This window comes from Coptis chinensis, chromosome 3 (assembly GCF_015680905.1).
Source record: "Coptis chinensis isolate HL-2020 chromosome 3, ASM1568090v1, whole genome shotgun sequence".
Lineage (NCBI taxonomy): Eukaryota > Viridiplantae > Streptophyta > Magnoliopsida > Ranunculales > Ranunculaceae > Coptis > Coptis chinensis.
The window spans coordinates 57,670,429-57,694,151 of NC_141458.1; the positions used below are offsets into that span (position 1 = coordinate 57,670,429).

The window sequence follows — 23,723 nt, forward strand, 5'->3', positions numbered from 1 at the left end:
TAGATCCATCTGCAATGATATAACGAATAAATTTCCGAGCTGTTGTTCTATACTTTAGTATCCCTCTCAGCTAGTAGGGATTTTCATGGTCCAGAAGAAATGCTTCTTAATCTGTTGACTCCATGTCCACTTGGCCCACAAAGAATTCTCTCTCGTAGCAATTCTGAAGACCAAGCCACAATAAGCAGCTCTATTCCATGTTATTGCATCTATCATACCTAGACCCCCTTGGCCTTTTGCAAACCTCAAGACTTCATGACTGGCAAGATGCATTTTTTTTTGTCATATTAGGACCCGACCATAAAAAACGATTGCATATCTTAGATACATTGTCTAAAACTTTCTTTGGCAGAACAAAAGTTTTAGACCAGTAGACTTGGAAGGATGAGAGAACAGACTGGATTAGTTCAAGTCTTCCTTCTCTAAACAGGGTTTTATTCTTCCAATTTGAAATTCTATAAGTCAATCTCTCCACTAAAAGAAGACAATCTCTTATACCTAACCTTGAAGAAGTTAGAGGAAGCCCAAGGTAGGTAAGAGGTGGACATATAAGGGAGATTCCCATTGCATTTGCCAAGTCCAAACCAGCTTCATGAGACATCTTGCCAACCAACAGAGAAGTTTTTGTTGTGTTGATATTTAATCCTGTAACAGGGGAGAATTGCAAGAGGATATCTTTAATTGCAAGAATAAAAGACATGTCTCTTTTGCAAAAAAAAAAAGTGCATCATCAACAAAAAATAGGTGTGATACCCAAGCTCTTGCATTTTGAATGAGGGTGAGGTGAATATGTCCAGCGTAGAGAGCTTGATTGAGAAGACCAGAGAGCACCTCCATTACAAGGACAAATAGATATGGTGGTATAAGGTCTCCCTATCTCAGCCATTTTTCACCTTCAAAGAATCCTTCAGAAGAACCATTAATGATGATGGAATAAGATGGAGTGCCAAAGCACATTGTAAGCCATTCTATAAAGAGAGGAGGGAAGCCAAATCTCTGAAAAATCATACCCATGGCCTCCCAATTTACTGAATTAAAAGCTTTTTTGATGTCAATCTTAATTGCACAGTTCCTAGTACCATGTTTTCTGGAATAGCCTCGTATAAGTTCATGAGCAAGAATGAGGTTATCTTGGATATTTCTGCCTGGTACAAAGATAAACTGAGCCCTAGAGATTAAGAAAGACATACACTCCTCCATCCCGCTTGTTAGTATCTTGACAACACATTTATATATAATATTACAACAAGCTATGGGTCTGAATTCATATACCCTCAAAGGTGCAAGATTTTTTGGAATTAAGCATAGAAGTATAGAGTTGGTACCTCTTTGAATGGATTTATGGCTCAACATATGCTTAACTGCAAGAGAGAAATCCTCACCAACAATATCCCAAGTTTTCTTGAAGAAGAAAAAATTAAAGCCATCAGGTCCAGGAGTTTTGTTGTCAGCCATAGAGAACAATGCTTCCTTGATTTCCAAGTCATTTATATCCATGATCAATCTATTGGCAATATCAGAAGATAGCACTTGAATTTTGAGTTGCTCTAGAATTTGAGGGGTGCAAGTAGAAGAGGTAGATGTATCCAAAAGGTCTTTATAGAAGGAGATGAAAGCAAGTGCTACTTTAGATTGACCGTCTTGTTGAACACCTTGTGAGTCCAAGATAGACCATATATTATTCCTGGTCTTCCTTTCCTTAACAAAATTGTGAAATAATGCATCGCATTTATCACCAAAAGAGAGCCAATCTGTGTTAGTTCTCTGCATAAGATCGTATTCCTCAATGAGCATAAGATCATATAATTCAGTTCTTCTTATTCTTTCTAGATTAGAAAGATGTGAATCAATAGGGCTCAATTGCAGTTGCATTTGGATATCTTCTAGATTTGCTCTGGTAGATTCCACAAGTTTTTGAAGATCTGAGGAACTAAGCCTAGGCCAACCCTTGACGGCAGACTTTAAAAGCTTAAGTTTTTTGAAGAACATGAAGTATGGGTTGCCGTGACTAGGAATAGACCAGCAGTTGATGAGAGTTTCCTTGAAAAAAAGATTAACAAGCCAGTAATTACAGAATCTGAAAGGGGCCTGCAAAAGTAAAAATTTGAGATAGCAATGACAATAAGTGAATGATCAGATAGTCCTTGCGGTAAGAATTCCACTCCAGAAGAAGGAAACATAGAAGTCCACAAAGATTTGATGAGACACCTGTCAATTTTAGACCATTTTCTCAAGATACCATCACCATTGTTAGTTCAAGTATAAAAACAGGCACTAGCTTTGTCATCATAAAGACTTACAGAGTTGAGGTAACTTGCAAAGGGAGTAGTTTCCCTAGGATGGACCAACTCTGAGCTAATCTTTTCATGAGAGAAAAGGACATCGTTAAAGTCACCAGCCACACACCAAAGACCAGAGAAGGAATTATTAAGATTAATTAGGTCTTGCCAGAGAATCAACCTTTCAGTTATGTTGTTGCTTCCATACACAGTAGTGAGGTGAAAGACTTGTGATGTAGCAAGAATAGTGACATGAGCATGTATGAATTGAGCACTCTCCAAAAATCTTATGAACAGCTACGACTGAAGAATCCCAAGAGAGCCAAATGCGCCCAGAAACAACACTAGTGTAGTTGTGGTCAAACTTCCAAGAAGGGCAACAGACATTGCTTATACTCAAAAATTTATCTTGTCTAACTTTAGTTTCCAAGAAACAGAAGCAAGATAATTTATTTTTAATTTTGAAGGCGTTAAGAGCCTCTGCTTTATTCAAATCATTTAAGCCTCTAATATCTTCATAGTACTCATCTTTTGTTTTTACCTTTCTTTCCCGAGCCCTTGGGCCTACTTCTGCCTCTTTTTCCTGAGTTTTGTTGTTGTTGTTGTTGCAGTTGCACTCTAGTGATAACCTGAGAAGGCATTTGCAGTCTTGTGGCTAGAGGAGAGATCACAATTTGATCATCAAAAGGATCATCTTGCATCTCAGAAATGTCATCATCTTTACCATCATCTTCATTAACTAAGGCTGCATAAGCATTATTATCAACATTGAAGTGAAAAAGATCTTCCTCAGTTAAGGTGCCAACATCTTGGTCATCAAAGGGAACAGATTCATTGACAGACTGATGCTGTTCTTGAGGTGCTGTATAGACAACAACTTCATTACATCGAGAGTTTCTGTTACTGAGGGCAGTGTCACGAAAATAAGGAGAAGGGCAACCTGTAGTTCTCAAAGGACTCAAAGGAGAGCTATGAATCAATCTGTTGAGAGAAGAACCTTTAGAGGTGCTACTAAGTTGATGAGAAATAGGAGTGGCCAGGAGAGGGCCAACAGACCTATTAGTAGACTCGTTATGTCCAGAATCAGTAATAGAAGTCGAGGGGAGGGGTGATGTGATAGATGGCCTCACCATCTCCATAGCAGATCTAGGGGATTCCCTTGACTCTGCATCAATAATAGGAATTACCACAGAGGTAACATGTGAAACAGACTTTGAAAGATTCTGGTGAGTGGCATTCTGTGTTCTTGGGACCCAAATTGCCGGAGGGGAATTTGGGCATTTTGCAATAGGATGACCAAATCGGTAACATCTAGTGCAGGATGGGGGATTCCATGGATACTCCACATCTAGAAATACATATTTTCCTCGAATCCTAAGTTTAACTGATTTCAGGAAATTGAAGCTCAGTGGGATCGCAACACAAACCTTGGCAAAGTCTAGCCTTTTTTTTTGAGAAGTTGCTGCATCCATACATAAAGGCTCTCCAATTAAACTTGCCAAGTACGAGAGCCCATTTTTAGTCCATAATTCTTTAGGAACCTTGGCCAGCTTTACCCAAATAGGAACAGTGGTGACATTGTTTCTCTGTCTTTCTGCTTTAGGGGACCATGGACGTATAACAAAGATCTTTTCTCCAATAAAAATTGGTTCGCCTTCAAGCACCATCTGCTTATCTTCAGTTACTGAAAAGGTAATGAAAAATAAATCTCGGTCAGTAGTGATCTCCATTGAACCTTTAAGTTTCCAAGTTTTCTCCAGAGTGCTCTTGACAAAGGGAAAAGCCATGCGCTTGTCAAGAAAGTAGCCCACAAGTACATCTTCCCATTCAGTAATTCCTTCATCAATAAGCTCTTGAGGAACCACAGCTGCTCCATCCTCAAAGGTGGTTGAGAAGCTGCTTAAGGCAGTGGTAGTTGAAGAAGACGATGGGTTAGAATGCTGAAAGAGCCTCCATAAAAAAGGGGGGGTAGGAGGTACAGAGATAGAGGATGATGCCATTTTGTAAGGAAAGAGAGAAGATGGGGGAAGATTTGGTCTGTATCTTCTTCTCATGAGGGCTGTTGCTTCCCGGAAAGGTACGAAAAGGGGGGAAAAGAAGATTAGATCAAAACTAACTATTAATACTACAAAAGGATGGTTTAGGTGCAGTAGATCACGTAGTAGGAGACTAGGAGTAATATTAAGATACTCCTTTTCGCCAAGTCAAGCTCCCCACTAAAGACATGTTAACGTCTCACCTTTTTCACTCGAAATGTTTTACACTATTCAACGTCTAGCTTGTTGACGACCTCTCTTCATAACAGAAGTGGTTATTGAACGTAGATGTTACGCTATTTAACCCATATGGAATCTATATCTGCAAGAACGAGCCCAAACCCAACAATCTATCAAGTTGCGAACCCAACCACGTTGTGTAGCAATGTAAGTTGTAATGCTGTATATTAGACCCAAAATCTGAAGTAACAAAGAATGAACTGCCCCAAAACTTCCATCTCAAGTAACAGGTTGGGTCTTCTCAATCATAAGCAACGGACTGGGTGATAAGGATCATGTTCGAACTGTTTAGCTTATTGGGTGATAAGGATCATGTTCGAACTGTTTAGCTATAAAATAAGGCTCTGCATATGCATCTAAAATGAAAAAAGGTAACCCTATTAGAGTGGAGGCAGTCAAGTGTGTAACAACTAACAATGTTTGTTTATAATAGCAAAACTGCCAACTATGTGAAGTGAGTACAGCACTACAACAGCCACAAATGTTTTCAAATTCAAGCACCAAGCATGTGTGAAAACATTAAGTATATTTAAGTTGGGAAAAGGTCCAACAGTACCAAAATAGATAGCAAGGGCTTTTCATGTTAATACAAGTCATCAAAAGTAAAATGATGAATAGTTCACACAATACATCTTAACAAAATAGCTTGCATTCTACAGAGTTCACAAGATGTTGCCACACGGATCATCATTTGCCCCTGAAATATAATAGGAAGACAATTAGATGACACACAAAATACAAAAATTTACAGAGATTCTCACTCACGTGTTCTGCATCAGTGTAATATTGTCTCCTTTCAGAAGAATCCTCCCTGAACAAGTGCAGAAAGTAATAACTAATAAGAACAAGAAGCCCAGGCAAACAAACATGTGAAGAAAGTAGTAGAAATTTGATTTTCCCTTACCCAGAGATGATCTTGTTTTTTTCTTAATGTTGACCTCTTCAGCATCATCCAAAACCAAATTCATGTATTCATCAAACCCCTGTGGAACCCAAGAAGTCAGAGAGTCAATTCATCAGAAATGGACAAAGCAAAGTTACTAAAAAATAATTAGCTGAATAGTATCAAATGGTGTATTAGATAATTATCAAATATACACCATGGACTGTGCAAACATTTGGGGATGAGTGTTTATCTAGATTAAACACATGTTCAACTAAGGAAGCATAACATACATTCACATTGATTCATCAGATATGGACAGAGCAAAGTCGCTAAAAATTGATAGTCGAACACTATCAAAATTGTATTAGATACTATTGAATGTATATCACATTATAATTACGGAAGCATAACATACATTCACATTGAATCAGCAAAAATGGCCAAAGCAAAGTTGCTAAAGAAAATGATTAGTTGAGAATACTATCAAAATTGTATGCCAGAGCAAAGTTGCTAAAAAAAATGATTAGTTGAGAATACTATCAAAATTGTATTAGATATTATCAAATACATATCATATTATCACGACACCTGCAATCACTTGGAAATGAGTGTCTATCCAGATAAGAGCATGTTCAATAACATACATGCGCACACAAGATTCCACTCCATCTACACATTTTTGCAAGATTAAGCACATGTAAGGAAGCATAAGTGCAGAACATACATGCACAAACAAGATTCCATCTACACAGGTTTGCAACTCACAAGCACGTGTTTACCTAACTACCCACTTATATGCCCTATCTACATTATCACAAAGGAAACAAATGTAAATGCAAAAAAAAACATGGTAAACTCTTAGCTTTCCAAAATAAGTATATTTATTTATTTCTTTTTCGAAAGGATGAACTTTTATCAATACGTTTCATTAGATTGGCAGTTGGGATATTCACACATATTTCCTACAAGCTAAAATGAAGGAAAGAGAGGGATCGTACACCGGTATAACCCTGATGAGACAAGTTAATTATATGTGTACACTTTTCTGTCACTAAGTTGAAGGGACTGCTAGTATGTAGTCGACTCTACCCTCATTTGCCTCTAACACTAAACTTCCTAACGAACTCTAGAAGACAAAAGTCTAAAGACCTATCTGCAGATGAAACCCTAGAAATCAAACTATTTCAAGGGTCACCAAGCATATGTATAAGAAAATAAAAATTGTGAGATAAACATAGCATTGTCAATTGGGAAAGAGAGGGATCATACATACCCAACCCCTCCTCGCCGCCCCTCCCCCCCCCAATAAAAAAAAAAGACACAAACATGCAGTAACAAAAAACAACAATTTCTTTTTTGTAATGGTCATGGAGTTTTGTTGGACAACTTTACTAGGAAAGGCTGTTTAGAATTAAGTGCTTCACTACAACTGCTAATATGGACTAAAGTCAGTCACCTCAATAAAGATGAAAGCAAATCTGTCAGCTTCTATTGGAGGGCGATCCTCATAATAGAAGACTTATCCCGGGAAAAACGGGGCTAACAGGCCATTTAGATGCATTTACCGGTGCTTTTAGTATGTTTATTGGTAAACGCTGGGCATGGTCAAAGTCTGATTCTGCGCATATAAATGGAGTTTAGGATCCCGATACCCATCTCTTTTAGGAATAAAGAATCTTTCAGGGCTTAGACTGAAGTTTCTTTTATTAGAAGACAAAAGCGCGTGAAACTATAGTTGAGTCCTCTTCAAGGGTTTATGCACCAGTGTGGTTAAACGAGCTATTCTACACATAAACATTAGCTTTCACTATCGATCAGGCAAGGCAGAAGTCAGGATAAACATGCTTATCCCGGGGAAGAGGCTAGCTGTTGTTGCACGTTAAACTCGAGTTTCGGGTACTTATCGGGTTCAGACCCCGGGATTGGTAAAACATCCGTTTTTTACTATATAGATTGTGTATCCGATAAGAATTCTGTTTAGGATTCCGATAACTGGTAGACAACCAAAGTAAAATCCAGCTTTCGGTAACTGCTTTTTTGAGTTAGCTTAGCTAGGTTTTATTGTATTCTAAGAAACAGCATCCAAATAAATAGGAAAAGGCCAATCCAGAAAACAAAAGATGGAAAGAGCAATGTGTTTCTGTGTTCACGAAGTTTGAGGAATTGGAGGTTGAGCGGATTAGAGAAAATAGATTTCTTTGTAGCTAGTAAGGACAGGGCATATCGTCTATTGGTTGGAAGTGGGATAGCGCATGCAAGAGATTTTTATCTTGAGGATAAGAAGTTTGCTAATGTAGGGTTCTATCTCTAAATATGGAATTAGAACCTATTACTTCTATATATCACTTCCTTCTTTTAGTATGTTATCTTCACTTGCTTAATTACCTGTTATTTCTCTAAGGGCAGTGTCCTCTCGCTCTATAGTTGATGTGTTGTCAGTTAGCTATGGATGCTGGCTCACTCCTGGGTCAGTACTTACTCTAGTCATCGGTGAGTATCACTCTACGCTAATTCCTATTTTCCTCTATAGGAGCAGTAGAAGACATGATCTAGTATAATATATGGTTTGTATGTCTAAGATTGTCTTTGTTTTAGTATTCTAATTAGTTCGTATAGGTCCCTTGTGTTGCTATGCGAATGAAGACAATATTGCTATCTCAATATCTACTATTGTCTGTCAAAAGGAGATTTATTTAAACCTCTTCTTTTTTTAACATGCTAGAGCCAATTAGACTGCCTTAGAAGTTGCCTTCTTTCTACTGCCTTTATGAGGGGGACTTGCCCGTGTTAAGCATTTCAAGGAAGTCCTATACTATCTACTGTATTCTTATAACAAGATAGATTTCAATATATCTTGCTGTTGGTCCCTGTAAGGTAAGAATAGATTATACCAGGCATAGTACAAAATATCCCGATATATCGCGATATTTGGGGATATCTATCCAGATTTCAGAAAAAGATATATAAATATCACGATATGTTAAGAGATATATACAACTGCAAATATCGGTGATATTTTGATGATATTTGTAATATTTGTGATATTTGGGGATATTTTGCGATATTTAATGATATTTTGTGTATATAACAATTTTATTTAATATTTACCATTATATTTTAAATAAATATAAATAATGTATCATGATATATCAAGAAATATCCACAATATCTACGATATTTGTCGATATTTTATATATATCCACAATATTTGCATGTGAAACAATGTCAAATATCCCCAAAGAGAGGGATATATCCACGATACATATCCAGAAATTGAGTATCAATAAATACCCATATCCTGATATTTTGTACTATGATACCAGGTATGAATGTATTAGATTGGGCACCTAGGGGCAGAGCTTAGTAGAGAAAGAGAGGCTTATTGTTAGTACTTACCCTGCTTACTTAACTATCCTCTTAGCCCTATTAAGGATGCTTGCGTACCCTATAGACGGGCATAACTACCAGTGAAGCGAAGTTCATCCTGGAAAGAGGGAGGAGCATAACATCTAAGAGTATGATCTATACTTTCTTATTTTGATAGCTCGATGGTGAAAAATGAGACAAGTAGCTAATTGAATGGTGCTTGATACGCAAAGAGCAGATAAGAAATAATGTCTCTTAGGTGAAGGTTTGAATTCCTTCAACTAACTTGTAGTTGAATAAGGAGAGTGAAGCGAGGTCCCTCTTTGCTAGAGGTACTTGCCTAACGTCTTAGGCGGCTCTTTCTCTTTCCTCTCCTTCACCTTCCAATATGGCTGGATTGAATCTTTTGCTTTTGGCGGGTCTGCACTCTTCTGACTCCCTTTACCCCCTCTATTTCTGAATAGAAACCCTAAACTAACGGAAATTATTCCTCCCCTAAACGAGTACCTGGACCTCAAGCGCGATAGACTGACTTTGATAAGGAAACTAGCCAGCTACAAGACCGGTCTCACCTAGTCTTCGACTTCGGAGCAGAGCGAATGCTATCCTACCCGTCTCATTGAGAACCTGGACCCGAGTCTACTGACTAGGACGGACTATTGACCGACTGGCGTTTTTTCCAGTTTGCTTCTCTCCCCCAACCTAACATTCAGTCCAGTCCAGTCCCCCAACCTAATGTTCGTTCAGTCCAGTCGACTGTGGGTCGAGCTTCTTTTGGATCGGATTGACCACTTTACATCTTGTTTCATAGTCCAATGAACACTGACCGAATAGAAATGAACGGAGGTAAGAACCGAAAGAAAGAAAGAGTATGGCTAGGGGGTGCGCACTCCTCTATTCCGGAAGTCAATTCACTCCTTTTTTCAATCGACTATCTGACTCTCCCTGTAGGAGTCAACTCATATTTATAACGAGAATATGGAAAGAGAGTACCAGGCTCAACTTCACACTAACACAATCTCGATGATTGTGAAGATGAATAGTGAAAGAGAAAAGATGATTGAAAGCTACTTTCTCAATCCATTCATTCTGACTTTCACGAGGAAGGGCGTAACTTCTTATTTTACGGAACTCGGAGCTTTCCTACAAACAGCGCTCAGGAGCCATCAATAAGAAAGAGGAGCTGCTCGAGCAAGGGAGAGTCTATCATGTTCCTCTCCTTTTAGGCGAGCTACTTCGTTCCTCTTGTTCCTATTCTCCAATTCCGAATCTGATCTGATCCCGAACTCCGAAATAAGTCTTTCGGGCTCTTTAGAGCATTAGAATGCGTCTTCTGGTCCTCATGTGGGTGATTCCCCATCTTCTTCGTTAAACGTTGGGTTCTCAGTAAGAAGATCACAGTCTGCTGGGATCTAGTCCATGAAAGAATGACATTTTCTGCTATAGAGCCAATATGATCGTATGGATCCTTGAAAGAATCGCAAACAAATAGTAAATTGCTTATTAGGTAGCAAACAGGAAAAGCAAACAAAAGTGGTCGCCTTCTCATCCTTTTTAAGGAGCTTAGCTTCCCAACCATTGTACCGAACAACCCGGTGATTCCTCTTCCATCAACAGCTCTCGCTTTCCATGGGAAACTACTTTTCATAGGCTGATCCGAATTAGGCTTTTTAGGTCTTCTACGCGCAGGCATACCCTTTCTTTCTTCTAGCTAGGGTAGAGACTAAGACTTCTATTAGTATACCGACCCCTCCCTTACTCAACAGCCCCTCGTTAAGTACACTTCCGTAAGTAACGTACACTCTCGGGTTTCAACTACTTTCTTTTAGTTCTAACTTCAAACTGGGAAGGCTTGCTTTTCGTTGATCTCTTACTGGTGAACCATCACTCGAACCTGGAACTGAAGGACTTGCCTTTTCGTTGAGCTAGGCCAGTAAACTCTTTTAGGAGTTCCAAAGACGAAATAGATGACCGAGGGCCCTTCTAGATGGAGCCAGGTTAGATCACTTTGATCGCTTAAGCCCTTACTGCGATAGAGTAGGCCACTTTAGTTGGCTAGGTTAAATGTTCTGCCACCTGTGAAAGAAAGGTAGCGAAAGATGTTAAGAATGGCATTCCCCCCAATTGAGGAGAAAGAGCCTTGTCTTCTGTAGTAGCGCGTACTCAAAACTTTCTAGCGGAGTTCGCTAGGTTTCTAGATATGAATTCTAGCAGGAGGTCTCACTTTTCAATACAGTACGGTTAACACCCAACCAATCTCGATGATTTAATCTTCTACGTAAAGAACCTCTATTCCAGACTTGGAACTCACTTTTCTTGTTCGGAACGGCTCTACTAGAAATCGGTGAATGGCTTTAAAAAAGCACCTTTGGGCGAGATTGTTCGATCCGTGAGACTTTATATACGATATTAGTAAGGCTTGTAAATGTGGTAGAAAGACTTGCCGGAAAGAACTGATTGGGTTTGTCCCACCCAGGGAACAGACCTTCACTGTCAGGCAACAAAAGGTATTAGTTATTGGATGTGATGATCCTTCCGCATGCCGAGTTGGCATCACCTCGGAAAATGTTTATACCAAGGGCATGGTGTCAGTGCAGAGCTTGATAAGCGGAACAGGAATGATGCTGGCTGATTGGAACTTGGCATTCGGATGTTATAGCTCATTGAGAAAACATTGATACCAAACCAAAGGGTATGGCATCAAGAGTTCAGACCGTCGAATGAATTGTGGCCTGGTGGGAGGACTTGTGTTACGAAGCCAAGGGAAAAGCATTTGAACAAGAGAAGATGGCAGAGCTCATTGCTAGGATGAACTCTCTTTCTTTTCACCTTTCTATTAATATGATTTCTAGATAGAATAAAAGAAAGAAAAAGAGGAAAAGTTCCCCTAGTTTGAAGGGGGCAGTGATGTTCCACAGCTATAGGAAAGAAAGATAGGAATTGATGCGTAGTCGCGTTCGGTTGCCTTTGATTTCCTTATAGCAAGGTGGCAAGCACCGTCCCTTAGGAAGCTATTGAAATCCCGTATCATAGGATCATCACAGTCAGTGCTCCCTAAAGGCGAGGGAGGAAGTTAGAACACATAAGAAGAGAAGGAATCCAATCCTGGAAGCCTGTTTTCCAACTAGTCCAAAAGCCCATTACCAAGTCCATTTCCTTGAAAGAATTGAAGGGGTTGAGGACAGAGTTTCTTTTTTTCATTTCCAGGGTACTAGGCAAGAGCTATAGCAGCTTACGATGCAGTTGATTCGGAAACATACGCTAGGGCGGTTGGGTGGGGTAGTGAGATAGCAAGGAGTAGAATACCAGTCTGACGGGAGACCCGAAAGCAGATCTTTAATGGATATGGTACTGTGACAGAAATTCATATTGCAAACAGAAAATTTGCATATACGCTATGTTAGAAATAAGTCTCTTCCCCAAGTTGAGATTCTCATATCTCAACCCTTTCATCCTAATATCTGATGATGTCCCACCCCACAACAGACATTTTGTAATACAATGAGGAGATACAGTGTTCTTAAACTGTTGTATTTCCTCCATACACTTCAACGCATCACATGAATGAGCATGTTCCGAAAGGTCTTAGCCATCAAAGCGACATGGAGAACTTGTAAAAGAGAGTCAACACTTTTGAGAAGTAGATTCCAGTGATTCTAAACATACATTATGGTAATACCGGAACTTTGTTCTTCTAAAAAACTCTTTATCAACTTCTCAATGTAAGCAAATGGAATTTCTATGGCTGAATTTTATTTTTGGTTCCCCATGACAGAATAAGGACACCCATATCACATTGTCATGAAATATTTTTCTCTTCAATGTGCATCCTGCATCCCATTATCCAGAGAAAGAATATTCCTTAGATAGAAGTCATTTTTCAAGTAATTAACAGTGTAGACCTTTCAATATCTTCTCCCTTTTCCCCTCGAAAGATTTTCTATCCTTTCTAAGCCACAGACCCGACATGATTGCAAAAATCAAAATAAACTATAGTTATAGAAGTAAACAATAATGAAGGTTAAAATGGCCTATGACATCCCTAACTAGGTATCCCCATAAAATTCTATTATTTTGCCAATGAGGGGAAGAAAAAAAAGAGGCATCTCATCAACATTGCAACATTGACCACTCGCAATTCCTCTGTCGCATAATTAAACAAGAACAAGGGATAGGACTAGTAAACGAGGCGAGCTACTAATGCTCAACTCGTCTTTGGCTCACTCGACCACATTTGTGTTGCAATACGAGAAAAGGCCCGAACAGATTTTGTAAATCGTTAAAAATAAAAACAAATGAGCTTGAAAACACTAAAGATCAACTAAGTCGGATCACACCCCATCACTACTAAGTAAACTAACATAGCTACTTGGACTCAGCCCAGAGCTCGAATTGTTTTTGGCTCTCTTGAGCTCGCTCAAGTTGCAAAATAAGTCAAGCTTGAGAATACAGAAGCTCATAAAAACAAAAGCATTGGCAGTTCCTTAATCTCATCTATAGTTCTATATCTAATGTGTGTTGCAGCTCTCTCATTTTAGTCAAATGACATAATTCACCCCTAAGTTCCAAGTCCACATACATTTCCACCCTATTCAATCAGAAATTAGGATTACAAATGCACTTTTCTATAGTGAAAAGATCGTGATTTCACAGTAACAAATATAGTTCTCTTTCCCAAGCTTTACCAACCATATAATGAATTGCAATTTGGGCATTACTTCAACGCTATCATCACAGTTAAACCAAATCTCTAATGCTGAAATTTTCATTACACAAAGCCTTGGCTAATTCCTCTATTGAAGAGGAAAAAAAACAATACAAAGGAAAGCAATGTCAATGTCAATGTGAAACCAATGTTTATATGGCTTCTGTTTTCTTCTTTCAGTACTATTTTATTGTAGTTTAATATGGATTTTTGTGTATTATTATTGTATTATATTGAGTTAAAAGTAAGGGTAATTTGTCGATACCCACAATAAAAACTACACACTTCTCAAACATTACATCCCTTCATAGTCTACAAGTTGTTATTATTATTATTATTATTATCTGAAGACTTACAATGATGCGACCTTCAATCCTGACGTCCTTTTGCTGGAACAGCCAAATCTGAATCCTAGCTTTCTGTACAAACACAAACAAACATGATTATAAATCAAACGATACAAATTAAAATAAATAAACAATAACAGAGGTATTTAGTGACTTACGCTTTGAAGAAACCTGAAGATGAGATTCTGGTAAAACATTCAAAAAATACTAGTTAGAATAAACCAGTAAGAGATACAAAGTTAGTTCAAAAAGTGAAGAGAACGTACGATGGGTTGGGTCATAATCCTTTGAACTCTAGTGGTCGCCATGGCTACTACAAGTCCTTTGCTCAGCTAAACCCTAGAAACTTAAGTTGCAAACGAGACTGATAAATTTATTTGGAGCGGGTTTTTAATATATATATATATTCACCAAATACACATAAATGGGTCGGTCACGGGGCGAACCCAAACCCGACCTACCTATTCGACCAATAATTACCAATTACCCATTCATTTCTTTCTTCTAGTCTCCAAACTCCAAAGGTGAAAATGAAACCCGTTTTTACAATTTTTCATAAATATATCTGACTAATTACAAAAATACAGGTGGCTAGAGTATAGATTTTTTTTCCAGCTCATGTAATTTATAGAGTTATACTAGCTTGTAAGCCCGTGCATACGCACGGGCTCTTTTGAAAGCATTTAGAATTTTTTTTAGAAAATTAGGACTACCGTTTTAGTAGCTAACCCATTTTAATTTTCTAACAAATTGTTTTAAATAGAGTTTTCATTAAGTTTTAAAAGCCCATTTTTTCAATTGAGAGAGAGATTTTGTTTTAATAAGATAATGATTCCCGTTTTAATTAGATACGCTGGATTTTTCCTTAATTTTCAACAGGAAAGGAATTCCCATTTTAATATGAGAAGGATTTTTGCTTTTAATTAGAAGTGTTATAATTTGTTTTAATAGGAGAAGAATTCTCGTTGTAATAGGAGTGGAATTCCCGTTGTAAAGAAGGATTTCCATTTTTCAAATATGAGAGAAATTTCCGTTTTAATAAGAGATAACGTGGAATTTTAATAGAGCTCGAAAAATATCCCTATGGGAGCTTTAATACTAAGACTATCTTGTAGGCCCGTGCATACGCATCGGCTCTTTTGAAAACATATAAATTTTTTTTAGAAAATTGGGACTACCGTTTTAGTCGCTAACCCGTTTTAATTTTCTAACAAATTATTTTTAATTAAGTTTTAAAAATCCATTTTTTAAATTGGGTGAGACATTCTATTTTAATAGGAGAAAGATTTCTGCTTTAATTAAAAGTGTTAAAATTTGTTTAATAGGAGAATAATTCCCGTTATAATAGGAGAATAATTCCCATTGTAAAAAAGGATTTCCGTTTTCAAATATGAGAAAAATTTATGTTTTAATAGGAGATGACGTGGAATTTTAATAGAGCTCGAAAAATACCCCTTGTGGGAGCTTTAATATTAAGATATAGATAGATATAAACCAAATAAATCATTGAGGCAAATGACATGGTCATTAAGATATAAATCACCACAACATCGGCTCAAATCCCTTACTCCAGCAAGCCTATTATAATGATATTACATATGTTTTGAATCGAAAATGCTCGTCTTATATGGTTACATGATTCTGATTTGTGCTCATCTTATATGGTTATATGAATTGAAAATCCCTTACGAACTAGTTTTTTTTTTGGTTTTTAAGTGTCGTTACTTATTCACAAACTCTTCAAAAGTATTTGACCAGTTAGTTTTACCCTTTCTTTTTTTTGGGGGGTGGGTGGGTTAGTATCATTATTAGTTGAAAAGATTTCTACTATTGTATTTTGTTTAGCAAAATTTCTTCGAAAGCAACCTTGTTATTTTTACCGTTATATTTATGTTCTGTTTGGAAGATAGGGAGAGAGAAGAGGACAGAGGGACTCTCCCAAGTCAAAAAATTTGTAACGCTTTTCTAGTCATAGTAATCAATGAGGGAATTGTGATATGTTGGTTTTAGTTCATTGTGTCTGTTTGGGTATTTGTTTATTTGTTTATTATTATTATTATTTTAGAATTGGACATACTTTGAATTAGATTGAAAATTTGGTGGAGTATATTAATTAGTTTTCATTTTTTCAATCATATGAATACATCTAAAATGTTTTTTTTTTAAGAAGCTAGGGGTTCGGCAGGCCCCAACCTGTATTAATCATAATCTTAGATACATTCTACCTTGCACATCCTCCATTACAAGTTTAGACAGGGCTCCATCCAAAGCAGGGTGGAAAAACAAAATAGAGTCATGTAAGACATTACATAGCTCTGACAAATAGTCAGCTACCCGATTAGATTCCCTATACACATGTTTGAACTCAACTACTTCAAACTGATCTTTCAAAGCAATAATGGAAGCCACAATATTAAGGCAGTACAAAGGGGGTTCCTCTTTGCCTATGATCGCCCGAACAACACACTATGAGTCTGACGCAATGATTATTATTGTAGCTCCAATATCTATCGCACCCTTCATACCAGCTTCAATGGCTAAGAGCTCCTGAGTCATAATTGACTTCTTAGCGTAACCGGCTGTGAATGCGAAGTTTACTGCGCCCTGTTTCATCTCTAATCGCACCCCAAATCCATTTGATTCCTCATAATGAGACCCATCAAGATTTATCATCACCACCTAGTTTAGGCCTAAGCCAAGAGCACCGGATGGGGTTCGATGCGTAAAAAAAGAGACTTGTATACCAATTTTATCAATCGCCAGCCTTGTCGCCACGGTCTCAGGGAACTTCCTTCAAAGACGCGGTTGTAAATAGAGCTTCATCTCCGATCCTTTTGCACTTTGCTGAAAACTTGATCTTCAGTGCATTGTTGCTGCTGAAATCTTTTTGCGTTCCTTTCTTTTCAGATGGCGTAAACTGTAGCACAAACAATTGCTTTTATGATTTCAGATTCCATAGTAGCAGAACGACATAACCGCAACAAGTTGTACCATTCAGAGGTTGAAGCTCTAATGTAACTGCTCAAACCCATCCACCTCTTCACTTTTGCCCAAACTCCTCTTGTAAACTGGCAATCAAATAACAAATGTTTCGAATGCTCTCTTGAGGAGTTGCAAAAACAACAATTCAGCTGGGTTAATACCTTCCTCTTAACCAACCTGTCCTGGGTCGGTAATGCATTTGCAAAGAGCTGCCACCCTATAAATAAATGCTTTGGAAGAACTAGCCTGTACCACTTCACCTTGTTTCGGATTTGCTTAAGAGCCTGGTATGCTGACTGGACAGTGAATCTACCCGATACTGTTGGAGTCCAAATTACTTGGTCTTCAGAAAGTAGAAGGTTCAATTCAGTACCTTCTATTTTCCTCTTGAGCTCACTGTCAGACAAACTGTTAGGGCGTGCTTGTTAAATTTTCCCACTTGAGGGGCAAATATGTAATGGGAAAATATTTTCCCACTTTAAATAAACTACCTAGCAGGAAAATAGAGTTTTACCGCTGCTTGTTTCATCACCACGCAAATATTGGCAAATCTCATTTGCCAGGTTTGGCGGTGCTTGATAACACAATTTTTGCCATTGGCAAATTCGGCAAATAATTTTTGATCAATTTCAACTTTAGTTTTGATCATTCGCTTCTCTCACTCTCTCTCTCTGTCAAGGTTAACCTCCTCAACTCTCTCTCCCTCTCTTAATTTTGGTCGAGTCTCTCACACTCCGAAATGATCTTTGCAAGCAAGGTTAGCCCTTCCTCTTTCACTATCCACTATCCAGCTTGTTTGAGTATCTGGTAGTGTTTAGCTCTTTTTTTAATGTTAAGCCTTTAGATTCTTGTTTGATTTCTGGTTAAATACCAAGTTTTTGATGTTGCGATTGCTATTATGATACTGAAATCATGGGATTTCTCATTTTAGATGTGAAATTGCACTTGTTTTAGTTAAATTAACTAGTGTTTCTTGAAATTTGCTTGAGTTCAACTTGATAAGCTATGTTTTGATGCAGTTTGACGCTTTCTGTAATTTGAAATGTGCTTCATGTTGCAATTGTTATATAGGCAGTGAAATCATGAATTTGTCCTTCTGTTTGTGAGATTTTACTTGAATGGCTAAGTTTTTTATGCAATTTTGATGTTTGTGATACTTTCTCAATGCAAGTTATCTGTTTTTTGCTCGCTAGGAGTAATGATTAGTTGAAATTCTATCTTTATTTTTGTTGTGGAATTTAGAGTTCATTATGTATATACCTTTTTTGATGATTTGTTATTGATTTTGGTATTGTGAGCAAGATTAAGAGTTCATGAAATGAGTTGTTGAGCAGTTTTGGTTTATTTCTTCCAGGGTAAATATGACTGTGAACAACAACAATGAAAATCCTTCCATTCAACAAACAAAATCGGATATCATTTTCGCGTCACTTTCTTCTTACTTATTCTTATTCCCACAATTTTAGACGTCATTTTCTATTGTCTTAAATTCTTGTAAGTAGATATCAGTTTTGAAATTTGTTTAACTGATTCAAAGAATTTCTCACGAAGTAATTTGTTTACCAGCTTATATTGGTTAAACAGTTTTAGTCATGTCAATGAAGTGTTTGTTGTAAGAGTAATTATCATTATTTATACACAATGTTGTTTAGTGTATATATAAAACGGTTGTAAGTGTTAGTTTGATTACTTGTTAAATACGTTGCTCAATTAGTTTACCTTTAAGTTTCTTTTCTCATAGTTATGGTGAGTAGGGAACAAACCCGTTGGTCTCCCATGATGGATGAGATCGTAGCTAAGTTATTGTTGGATCATACTATAAATGGTACGGGCAGAATGTCAAAAAACGGGTGGGAGAGTGAGACCTTGTTCATGGTGGCTAGGGAGTTGAATCAACGATTGAACTTGTCAGTTGGGGATGACAATGTATGTTTTAGGATGAAAACGTTGAAGAGAGATTACATAGTTGTCAAAGAACTTCTCGAGAGTACTGAGTTTGGTTTTTCATACAACCAACAAACCAAGTGTATTGACGCTGATCGTCAAGCATGGGATGCGTATTTCAGGGTAATTTACTTGACTATCTTGTGACAAATTATTACTATGTTTATAACCATAGCGTGTTTGTTAGAAATTGTTTATTGTTATAGGCGCATCCCGTAGCGAGGCACCTAAGAGGGAGGATGTTTCCCTATTTTGCTAAAGCTTGTGTAATTTTTGGGAATGACTACTCATATCATACTCTGAATGTTTGTGAAAGCTTTGGGCCAGTTGTTGCTGACACTCCACAAGCTGCGAGTGTACTTGGTGAAAGCTTTGGTGATACACAAGTTGAGAGTGTTGAAAGTGTTAGTGGACTTGGTGAACCTTCTAGTGTGGTTGATAGTTGATACTACCCCCTCCCCCCCTTCAGTGGAGTATTCATTCCCTTCAGTGGAGTATTCATGGCAGTAGACTTCGTAGTTGTTGAAGTTACTTGTTATTTTGTGAATTTTGTCTGTGTTTTAGATATTTTAGAATGAGATTCTTCATGCAATCCGTTAGTGGTGGTGGGTGGGGTTGTTGGGATGTGTGTGGTGTATCCTGTTGGTGGTGCAAATGTGTGCTGCAGGTGTGTGGAGATGGTTCGGCTACTGGTATGTGAAGTGTAGGTTGCCGCTTGTTGCTGGTGTGTGATACTGTGATGTTGTTGTGTGTGCTACTGATGTGTGATGCTAGTGTGTGGGCTGTTGCTATGTAATTGTAAGGGTTGAGGTGTGCTTATATGTGTGTTTGTGGTGTCTTGCTTTGTGTGTGAAGTGTGTCGCTGGCGGCGTGCGAAGTGTAGACTACTGTTGTCTTTTGGTGTGTGTGATCTTTTGTGTGTGTGAAGTGTGGGCTGTAGATGTGTGGTGTGTAGTGTTGCTGGTGCAGATGTGTGTTGCAGGTGGTGGTTGGGCTGCTAGTGTGTGACTGTTGGCTGTAGTGTGCTACTAGTGTGTGATGCTACGAGAGAAAAAAGAAAGATGACTTCAGGGAGACTACTATGCGAGACTGCAGAAGAGTTCAAGGAGACTGCATAAGCATTATTATGCGAGTGATGTGAATTTATTTGCATTGTATTGTTGCTATGCTATTAAGTATTTCCATTGTTGAAATTGTTGTAGTTTTATGAATGTAAAATAGTTGTGTATTTATGAATGTAAAACATTTGTAAACCATTTGGTCACTTTGCTCAATGTAATGGGTGTCTACTGATGCTCTGGAAATTCCATTTGTCTATATATTAGTATCAGTTTAGAAATTTAGAATTTCCTTTAGGCTGATTAAGAATATTTACAGAAAGTTCGTGGCTGCTAAATCGTTAGAGGCGTAAATTTGGAGCTGAATTGGCATGTAATTTCTTGAAGAAGTATCGGCCCTAATCAAGCACTTATTTTGGGAGATAGTAGATATCTTATGCAACTGCCGAGGAACAATGGAGAAGATGCGGGATGGCAACATAAAGTCGAGTGATGGATATAGTGTCTTCTTGTAATTCTCTTATTGAGAACTCAAAGCGGTTTATGTCGGTCTTTTTATTTTATGTTGTGTTAAGAGGATCTTGGGAAAAGGTCAAATTCTCGATACCTTATTAGAGTTGCTCGATATCTCGTGCACAAAGCAAAAATACTTGTATTTCAATATATGTGACTTCTCATTTGGTATTTGGTTGTTGAATCTGCAGAACTCTTTTGCATTCTTGGGCGGTTAAATCGATGGTTTGAACTAGCTATGCATGGGCTGATGGGCTCATCCTCATTTTCTGCAAAATTTGATATTTCACCCTCTTACGTTATATGACTTTGTTCGACATTGGATTGGTAATGGCCGTGTCCACCCCCTATGTTTCTCGCCTTGTCCATGTAATCGGCCTCTTGGGTCTTGAGTACAAACTACTTTATTATGTTTGCTAAAATAATTGCAATACACTATAGTCCACGGAAAATAAAATATAAACACTCAGTTCAATCGGTTCATTCGACCGGGCCGACTTGGATGTTTCGAACAAATTCTGTTTTGGTGCAAGGCATTTAGCATAAGCATGAAGTAGATCTATTAATTTTGGCAACTTAATCGATTGCAAGGCCTATCTAGATCTTTGAGTTTGTGCACTAAACAATAGTGTTTAAATTTTTTCAGTAAATGGGTGGATCTTGACAAAGTTTATACACCTAAAACTCAACTATGTTCCCAGTTTGGAGAGAAGAAAAATTCCCATGTGAATCTTTGAATATTCTCGTGCCTCTGAAACTACTCTTCACCAGTTCAGATAATCTGTGCGAAAATAACATTTATACATGTATAAACAAGATATAATATAACGCACTCCAGCAAACACTAACAAACATTCACCAACTCAACATCAAACAAAAGCACGCATTTGGTGCTATTGCAGGAGGTGATCCCTGCGATCTGTATCTGCATCACGGAGAGGATAACGTGGGATATTTAGTGTCGAGCTATATGAACAAATATAACAAGAAGAAAAACTAAAAAAGTCAGATAAATACATACCCCATTGATGGTGGAATTGTCAGCCTTCTCTTGTCACCAATCCACATACCTGAGGATGAGAGTTCAAAATATTAAAACAGCTTCTTCATAGAAAAAAGAAACCAATAACAAGTTTGTTTAAAAAGTCAACAAGAATTAGTACCATTAACACCAACACCCCACCCCTTAATAACTTGTCCCACACCTGCAAAAAGAAAATCAGATTTTAGAATCACTCAAAGACCAATAGAAAAAAAAAATATATAGGATAACATTAAGAAACGCACTAGCTAACCAAAAAAGTGAATCAGTACCTAGACGGAAGTTGAAAGGTACTCTCCCTACGTTAGAATCGAAAATTTTGTCATTTTTCTTCAACTTCCCGATATAATGAACATATACCTGAAACCAACAAATGACAACATCACTTAAATGTTTATTAACCAATTTCTTCATAACCATATCAACATGTAGCACTGGCTAAAAGCCTAGAACATAATACTAAACCCATTATGGAAGTAGCTACCGTCTTTCCAGGAGACGCTTTTTTTCCCATCTGGTTTGCCCATTTTTATCTCCTCAACAACTAGGCCGTTGGGGTAATTCCTTGCTTGTGTTGCCTTCGGTTCTGCTTTCTTGTCCTCAATTTCTACTACAGACCCTTTATTAGCTTCGTCTGCAATTACACTTTTGTCACTCTCTGGTGTCTTATTCTTCTTGTTCTTTTTCTTTTTTCTAGTAGTAGTATCTTCATCATAAACTCCATTGCCATGAGATTTCAAATTCCTGTGAAAACAAAGAAAGAAAGCCACATGGTGATATATATTACTTTCAGTTATGTCTTGTTCAATAGAGACCAATCGAAACAGAGACCACTAACATTCTAACAAACAAACAAACAAACAAAGGGTAAAGGTGACAGAAGTAGCAATATGGCGTCCCCAGTTATCAGAATTCAAGTCAAGGTGACAGTAATTTTATTCTTTTAATAGTATAAGAAGGCTTCCAAAGCAACAAAACCAGACTATATTATGGTCAATTAATCTCTTAAAATCCCGAAACTCTCTCCTTTTTCTCTTGAAAGGAAACATTTGAAACAGATAAAGATGAGGAAAACTAAAGTGCATAATAAGATTCTCACTTGTTGTTGGATGCTTTGTCATCTGCTTCATGACAGATAGGCACCCTCTTGATGACATCAGTATTTCCTTCCTCGGTTTGAGCATTAACTTCTTTCTGGTCATCATTTATGCTATCTCCGCCACTTTTCAACTCTTTAGTTCTTTCTTTCTTTTTCTTCTTCTTTGGCTTTTCAAAATTTTATTGTCCAGCCTCCAAAGAATCCACAGCAGAATCATTTCGATTTTCTGTTCCTCTGCTTGTATATATAGATTAAAAGTAGCATATGTGAGACAAAAGCTTCACAAATACATGCATTTTTAAGCTACTCATAATTAGAAAATTGAGAGAAACTGCCTTTAAAAGAGCTCCATTTAATTTTCCAGAGGAATTATTCACACCATTAAAATTTTTGTTCACAGAGCAGTATTTTAGAAGAACAACAGTATAAAGCAACTGCAATTTTGGTTTAACTGAACACATGGAAACAACATCCCCATAACGCAATTTACGATAACAATTAATGTGGGATTCTTATAATGGCCATTTAGGTTTATAGCCGAACTTTAAAGATAGCTACTAGCCTACAAGCTCAAGAGCGACTACTTGAGCTTTTAGAATACCATGATTCTAAAACTCTTTTCTGGATTTGCTTAAGATTTTCCTCGCAAGTGTCCATAAGCCTAAATACTCACATCAAGTACCCCCTACCTTCCCAATCATTTTGAGAGAATTTTATTCCAGAGAAATAAAAGAAGCAACCAGTTCGATTCGAAATAAAACTTGAGCAGATCCATACCTCTTTTGAATGTTTTCGATTTTCCTTTTCATTCCTGTGACTCGATCACCACCATCTTCAGCTTTCTTTTTCTTCCCTTTGCTTACTTTCTTGTCAGACTTCTTCCGTGCTTCACCACTTTCATTGGACAGAGAGAGTGTGTTTGAGAGAAAGTGATTGTGATTTGCCAAAGTTAAGGTCGAAGCGAGAAAATCCTCCGGCAAAATATATCCAGCTCCCACATCGATATATTTTTCCCGCATGAAGCGAGAAAATATGGTCACGTGCCTGATTTGCGGCAAATGTTATTTCTTTTTGCCGGACCAGTATTTAACAACAAACAGCGGCAAATGGGCTTTTATCACGAGAAAATGTTGATTTGCCACGGGAAAACCAGTTATCAAGCAGGCCCTTAATGATCTGGTTCCATCTCCCATCTGTAATAAGCTCACTCACAAGAGCATTATCCG

The 23,723-nt window shown here is 37.7% G+C and overlaps 2 protein-coding genes and 1 long non-coding RNA gene across 4 annotated transcripts; all 3 read right to left on the bottom strand.

Moving 5' to 3' along the window:
* Positions 1 to 1,216: 1,216 nt before the first annotated feature.
* On the bottom strand, positions 1,217 to 4,720 carry LOC147510158 (uncharacterized). Its single transcript, XM_086602212.1, has 2 exons — positions 2,301 to 4,720; positions 1,217 to 2,208 (listed from the first exon to the last, which is right to left on the bottom strand). The coding sequence occupies exon 1, from the start codon at positions 4,331 to 4,333 to the stop codon at positions 2,804 to 2,806; it is 1,530 nt and encodes a 509-aa protein (XP_086458338.1). The 5' UTR covers positions 4,334 to 4,720; the 3' UTR covers positions 1,217 to 2,208; positions 2,301 to 2,803.
* Positions 4,721 to 5,064: 344 nt separating this feature from the next.
* Positions 5,065 to 14,257, bottom strand: LOC147510159 (uncharacterized). 2 transcript variants are annotated; one of them, XM_086602213.1, is made up of 6 exons: positions 14,126 to 14,257; positions 14,018 to 14,044; positions 13,869 to 13,931; positions 5,460 to 5,538; positions 5,321 to 5,366; positions 5,065 to 5,252 (listed from the first exon to the last, which is right to left on the bottom strand). In XM_086602213.1, the coding sequence occupies exons 1-6, from the start codon at positions 14,165 to 14,167 to the stop codon at positions 5,243 to 5,245; spliced, it is 267 nt and encodes an 88-aa protein (XP_086458339.1). In that variant the 5' UTR covers positions 14,168 to 14,257; the 3' UTR covers positions 5,065 to 5,242. The 2 variants fall into 2 exon arrangements, with proteins under 2 accessions (XP_086458339.1, XP_086458340.1); XM_086602214.1 differs by lacking the exon at positions 5,065 to 5,252 and having other exon boundaries at positions 5,317 to 5,366.
* Positions 14,258 to 21,516: 7,259 nt separating this feature from the next.
* Positions 21,517 to 22,582, bottom strand: LOC147510160 (uncharacterized). The gene is made up of 4 exons (XR_015216733.1): positions 22,498 to 22,582; positions 21,883 to 22,142; positions 21,671 to 21,758; positions 21,517 to 21,561 (listed from the first exon to the last, which is right to left on the bottom strand). It is a non-coding gene; the product is annotated as an uncharacterized LOC147510160 (long non-coding RNA).
* Positions 22,583 to 23,723: the final 1,141 nt, after the last annotated feature.

What these genes read in the sequence shown, in the direction of transcription:
- LOC147510158 (XM_086602212.1), bottom strand. Translation starts at nt 4,333, where the DNA reads ATGAGAAGAAGATACAGACCAAATCTTCCCCCATCTTCTCTCTTTCCT.
- LOC147510159 (XM_086602213.1), bottom strand. Translation starts at nt 14,167, where the DNA reads ATGGCGACCACTAGAGTTCAAAGGATTATGACCCAACCCATC. An exon ending in TCTTCAGGTTTCTTCAAAGC is followed by an intron (nt 13,932 to 14,017) that starts GTAAGTCACTAA and finishes GTGTTTGTACAG; the next exon opens with AAAGCTAGGATTCAGATTTG. An exon ending in AAAAACAAGATCATCTCTGG is followed by an intron (nt 5,367 to 5,459) that starts GTAAGGGAAAAT and finishes GCACTTGTTCAG; the next exon opens with GGAGGATTCTTCTGAAAGGA.